We start from the raw sequence: 5,934 nt of genomic DNA, 5'->3' as shown, positions 1-5,934 counted from the left end.
CCATGAAAGGCTGGATCCGTCTGTCGATAGTACTCGAACGTCATTAAAACGTTAGCTCCGTTAAGTTAAAAGCCAACGTGGAACGTTAACTGCTTACCTGGCTTTTGAATTTTAATTTGAATTTTTTTAAGAACCTTCCAGGTGGATATAGAAGAGAGAGAGAGAGAGAAAGAGACGTTAGAGTCACTTCGCGCCATTCCATCTTCTTCCTCACCACCCTTATGCATGCCCTAACAGAGAGAGATGTGAACCACGTACTGAAGCGACGCCACCAACCAAGCCGCCCAACCACCTCCGTCCGCCCAAAACACCACCGGCGACCAGCATCACCCAATCCTTCTTCCATTTTCTTCTCCCTTTCTCTATTTCTTCCCTCCTTTGCGCGTAGTCACTCTGTCTCAGCGCGAACAGCCCCTGCTTCGCATCTTCCAGTCCGGCGAGGAACCAAGGGCGGCGAACTTTTGTGCCGATGTGACCGCCGCTCCTCCGCGTCGCCCAATTTCTTCGTCCTTCCCTCTCATCAGCGCAGGTTCAATTCCACTTCCCTGTCTTTCTTCTCTTTAATTTTATTGCTTTTTCATTCTGTTTTAGTGATCTGGGTAGGTTAAGTTACATGATTTATGTGTTTTATTGTTCACCTATTTGCTGTGGCTGAATTTTCTGGGTTGTTTGATGCCAACATAGAACTAAACACGCTGTCTGAATTTGTTGCACACCACATGCTCGATATATCGCCTGAATGAAGTTTTTTATTTAAACCTTATATCTGATCAGCATAGGGCTTAAGTTTTGTTTTCATTAGGCATTTTAATTCACAAATATGCAGTTTTCTGAACTTTGTGATGATGATTGTGATTAAACTTTGGTTATGCGCTAGTTGAATGTACTTGTTTTACACCAAGTTATCTATATGTTGTTGTCACTCAATAAAGAGATACCTACCTAACAAAATATAATTTGGTAAATTCTTCATATTTTACATAGTTGAAAACAATACCACCACCACCATAAGATAATTATAGTTTTCAGGGGACATTTTTCTGAAAACATTCACTATTTTACACGGGTTGGCAGCAAGCATAGCCTATTACATATTCCTTACCAAACATCATAACATATATATCTCAAATCATTATTCTATAAATCAATAATTGAAACCTCATTTTTCATGTAATAAATAATGGAAAGGATTAATGGATGTATTGGGCTCATGAATGAGTTTAGCTAAAATTTCAAATAATGGCACGATTACTAGGCGATCTTGTTGCTTATCGAGCTACGGGAACTTGCCATATGGAACTCTTGGCAAGTTTGTTCAAATTTCACTCTATAAGAACTTGTCATGTTTGCATTTTTTGTTGGTATTTATTCTGCAACATTATCCTATTAGGTGATTTCAGCAATAGCTTAACTAGCTATGTTAAATAAGGTGGATGTAATATCATCATGAAACAAAGAAGCAATGATTTTTAAATTCAATTTTCAGATAAAAAGGACTGGAAGGCCACTCACTTGTTTAGTGGTTTATTAAATTTTCTTTTTCCTCTTTATCAGTGTATTGGATGGGTCCACAAATGTACCTTATCAATATAATAGCTATAGTGCCTTTTGTGATTTTGTTTATTAGTGGAATCAGTAGAAAATGTAGTTGGGTACATCTAGTTGAGTGATATAGCTATTACAAGATTTATACTATTATTCAAACAGTAGTATTTTGTATTCATACTATCTATTGCAGTTTAGCTTCTCTTATTGCTTGTCTCAAATAAAGTGCAACTGTATACTGAACTTTTTGATGATGATTGTGATTAAACTTTGGTTATGCGCTAGTTGAATGTCCTTGTTGAAATAGTAGGTGTATTGATAGGGACTGTTCATTCTTTTTTTATTGACAGAAATGGCTACCACGACGCATATCACATTAATAATACACCATAGAGGTAGACTTGAAAGGGGATCGGATGACAAGTTGTGTTATGCAGAAGGTGAAATTACTGAGGTGGAGAGAGTTAACGTGGATACTCTGAATGGCTTCTTTATTAGTGACCTACTGAAAGACATTGGGTATCCAATCATCTCCGATTTCTACTGGCAACAGCCTGGAATGGAAATTGAGGGTGGTTTGAGGCTTCTGCGACTTGACATGGATGTCGTTAAGATGTATGAAGCTGCTGTGGGGAATGGACATAAGATTGAATTATACACAGAGCACCCAATTAGCCAAGCAGATGTTGTAGATACGAATGAAGAAGCTGCTGTAGAAGCACCTGATCAGGTTAATGTAACTCCATCAAGGAGGAGGAGGAAAGTTTGTGTCAGGAGGACTCCAACTCCAAAGAAGGCAACAGGTCCTAGAAGAATTCTTCACCTGGAAGGGGTACAAACTGAAGCCCAAATTACAGAGGAGACCCATGGTACAGAAAAGGCCCAACCAGATGCCAGCCCAAATCCATCAGTTCCAGCTATACCAAACACAGTTAATGTATCTGAAGAATCTGCTACACCAAACACAGTTCCAGCACCATCTATTCCGCTTGACAACAATGCCCAGCCAAAGTCACCAACATACACAGAGCCACCCTCTACCTCTGATGATCCACAAGACGAATTCCTCACCCAATATGTTCCTTTACCGCAGAATCAACCCTCCTCCCAAGCCATGCCTGAACCACATCCAACCCCCCCCCACCCAACACCCCTTCTACCAATCCATCTGCCACAGTAAATGCTCCAGAAACACAGAATAACAACACATAGGAGGGTACTGGAGGTAGTAGGAGAAAACAGATAAGGAGATCTACTAAGAGACCCCTTCCAACTGGACAAACATTTATCCCTAATGCAGATCTGACTCAACCTCCATCAGTATTTATTCCGGTGGATGGGGGAGAATATTCAGATGATGAATTTGGTGTTCATTGCTATGAGTCAGAGGGCCTCCATAGCATTGGAAGTGATGAGGATGACCAGGGAAGGTCATTTCCACAGGGCAATGCCGATGCACCTGTTAAGGAGGTGAGGCTGGAGCTTGAAATGGAGTTCGAGACTCTGCAACAGTTCAAGAAAGCTGTAAGAAAGTTCAATATTAACCTTGGAAGAAGTATTTTTTTCCCAAAGATTGATTCAACAAGATGTAAAGCTATCTGCTATGATGAAAACTGCCCGTGGCAAATTTACTGTGCCAAGAGGTCATGTCTGGTGAGTTATCAAGTCAAAACCTTTGTCAATGAGCATACTTGCCCACGGAACTTGCATTGTAAATCTGCCAATGGAAAATGGGTAGTTGATGAGTTGGAAGAGAAAATAAGGAATCAACCTGATATGACAGTCAAGGATGCTGAGAACTACTTCAGAACTGAGTTTGATGTGCTTGTAAATGAAAGAAAAATTTATAGGTCAATGGCAACAGCAAGAGAAAGGATTGAGGGTTCCGAGGCTGCACAATATCTTAGGCTTCGTGACTACTCCAATGAGATACTGAAAATAAATCCAGGTAGTACAGTAAGGATACATACATCTCCTATGCCTGGGTTGGAGAGTTTCTTATTTAAGAGAATTTATGTTTGTCTGAGTGCATGCAAGAGAGGATTCGTTGAGGGATGTCGACCTTTTATAGGACTAGATGGCACATTTCTAAGAGGATACTATGGAGGCCAGTTACTTACTGCCATTGGAGCCGATGCAAATAATCATATCTTCCCAATAGCATATGCAATTGTTGAGTCAGAGAACAAGGACAGTTGGAAATGGTTCTTAGAGCTCCTACAGGATGATGTCGGTGATCATGCAGCAAATGGCTTTAACCTGATGTCGGACATGCAAAAGGTAAATATATTGTATTTATTCGAAACTGTTTTAACTGACTAATTGAATAAAGCTTAGTCAGGTTAATTGGTTTTTGTAATTCGCTAAACTCAGTACTCTTTATCTGGTTTGTATATACTTTAAGTTGGTTGAATTGAAGGCATTTAATAGTCTTTGTGTGATTTGTATATATTTTATTGATCTGATTTCAGTTAAGTATATTCAACAGATGGCATTTAGTAGTCTTTGTCTGATTTGTATATTTTTTAATTGATCTGCTTTCAGTTAAGTTGGTTGAATTGAAGGCATTTAATAGTCTCTGTGTGATTTGTATATATTTTGATTGGTCTGATTTCAGGAAACTTGGTTCTTAATCGAAACTGTGTTGATTGGTCTATGTTAATTGTTCTGAATTTAGTTTAGTTGATTCAATTGATTGCATTTAGTTCAGTATCAAATTTTAGTCAAAACCTCACCTTGTGAAGGAGTTTATTGATTTATATTCAGCTGTCTTAGTCATTCATCCATTGTATGGTCAGGGGCTAATTCCAGCAGTGAAGGATATCATGCCAGGTGCACATCACAGATTCTGTGCCATGCATATCTATCATAACTTTAGAAAACAATGGCTAGACTTAGAAATGAAGGCTGCAATGTGGGCATGCTCAAAGGCTACTACACCACAAGAGTTTGAACTTGCAATGGGGAGGGTCAAGAGAATAAACCAGCACGCTTGGGAGTATCTTAACAAAATTTTCCCGCAACAGTGGTCAAGATCTCACTTCAGTGAGTACCTTAAGGTTGACTTCTATACAAATAACAATTGCGAGACCTTCAACGGCAAAATTAAAAAGATGCGAGGAAAGCCGATTATTACCATGTTAGAGGAAGTGAGAGGTTATGTAATGAGGATTTTGGCAAGAAACAAGAAGGCACTTGTCGGATATCATGGTAGAATAACCCTGTGCAACAAAGCCGTTTGGAAAGGGACAAAAAAGAGAGCAACTATTGGAGGCCATTCCCATCCGGTGATAAAGATGGGAATGTCTATGAGGTTCAAAGGCTACATGTGAAGGTGAGTGTAGACTTGGGGAGAAGGACCTGTTCATGCAGGTTATGGCAGCTTACTGGACTTCCATGTAAGCATGCCTGTGCTGCCATTGCATACCAAAATCGCAGTGCCGAGGACTTTGCTCACAACTGGCTTACTATGGGAGCATACAACCTAGCATATCAGTGGACAGTTCAACCTGTCCCAAGCCAGGAGTACTAGGAGAAGGGAAACCACTATCCATTGTTGCCTCCAGTGTATAGGAAGCCTATTGGGAGACCTACTAAAAAGAGAGACGCTCGTAGAGATGGTCCTAGAGAGAATCCTGATCCCCATAGAGCAAAGAGGAGATATGGCCCCATTAAATGTACATATTGTCTGAAGGTATAACCTTATATTCCATATCTCATTTGTTTACTTCTGCATATTGGTTGTATTGTAAAGAAATTAAAATTGCAATTATTGCTACTGTTTTCTCAGACTGGTCATAACAGCAGAGGATGTGACAAGAAGAAAGAAGCTATGGCTAGTGGAGGAGCTGCATCAGGTAGTGGTCGTCAGCAACAGGGTGCAGAAGTGAGATCTGAAGGTATGGATGTTGATGATCTTGATGAGGATGCTACCAGAGAGCAAGAGATGTATTGGGAAGAGACTTTGGAGGCAGCAGATGCTGAAGCATCAGCTTCAGATTCACCCAGTGTAAGTTATTTATATCCACTCTCTTCTTCTACTTATTGGCATGAAGATAAATTTATCTTGCATTAAAAATTTGAGCTAATGCAATTTTCAACATTTATAGGTGAATGTTGATAATCTGAACTGTGTGAATCCTTCTGAAGAACCTATGGCAGTAAGACCTCTACCTTCTAACTCCTCTACTGCATATGTGCCACCTAGACCTATCATAAAGCCAACCATGTCCAAGAGACCAATTAGGAGGAGAAATATTAAGAGGCCACTACCGTCACAACCTTCTCCCCTCAGACCTGCCCCACCACAACCTACTCCCATAACGCCTACCATACCACAACCTTCTGTTGTTAGGCCTACATCACCAACTAACCAACCGCCTCCAAGAG

At 40.1% G+C, this 5,934-nt stretch overlaps 2 protein-coding genes across 2 annotated transcripts; both read left to right on the top strand.

Moving 5' to 3' along the window:
• On the top strand, positions 220-2,763 carry LOC110266334 (proteoglycan 4-like). The gene is made up of 2 exons (XM_021110790.1): positions 220-529; positions 1,896-2,763. The coding sequence occupies exon 2, from the start codon at positions 1,898-1,900 to the stop codon at positions 2,723-2,725; it is 828 nt and encodes a 275-aa protein (XP_020966449.1). The 5' UTR covers positions 220-529; positions 1,896-1,897; the 3' UTR covers positions 2,726-2,763.
• Positions 3,034-5,603, top strand: LOC110266968. Its single transcript, XM_021112070.1, has 3 exons — positions 3,034-3,825; positions 4,344-5,239; positions 5,336-5,603. The coding sequence occupies exons 1-2, from the start codon at positions 3,034-3,036 to the stop codon at positions 4,875-4,877; spliced, it is 1,326 nt and encodes a 441-aa protein (XP_020967729.1). The 3' UTR covers positions 4,878-5,239; positions 5,336-5,603.

Source organism: Arachis ipaensis, chromosome B09 (genome assembly GCF_000816755.2).
Source record: "Arachis ipaensis cultivar K30076 chromosome B09, Araip1.1, whole genome shotgun sequence".
Classification (NCBI taxonomy): Eukaryota; Viridiplantae; Streptophyta; class Magnoliopsida; order Fabales; family Fabaceae; genus Arachis; species Arachis ipaensis.
Note: the sequence above shows the minus strand (reverse complement) of the source record. Positions and strands in the feature narration are given on the sequence as shown.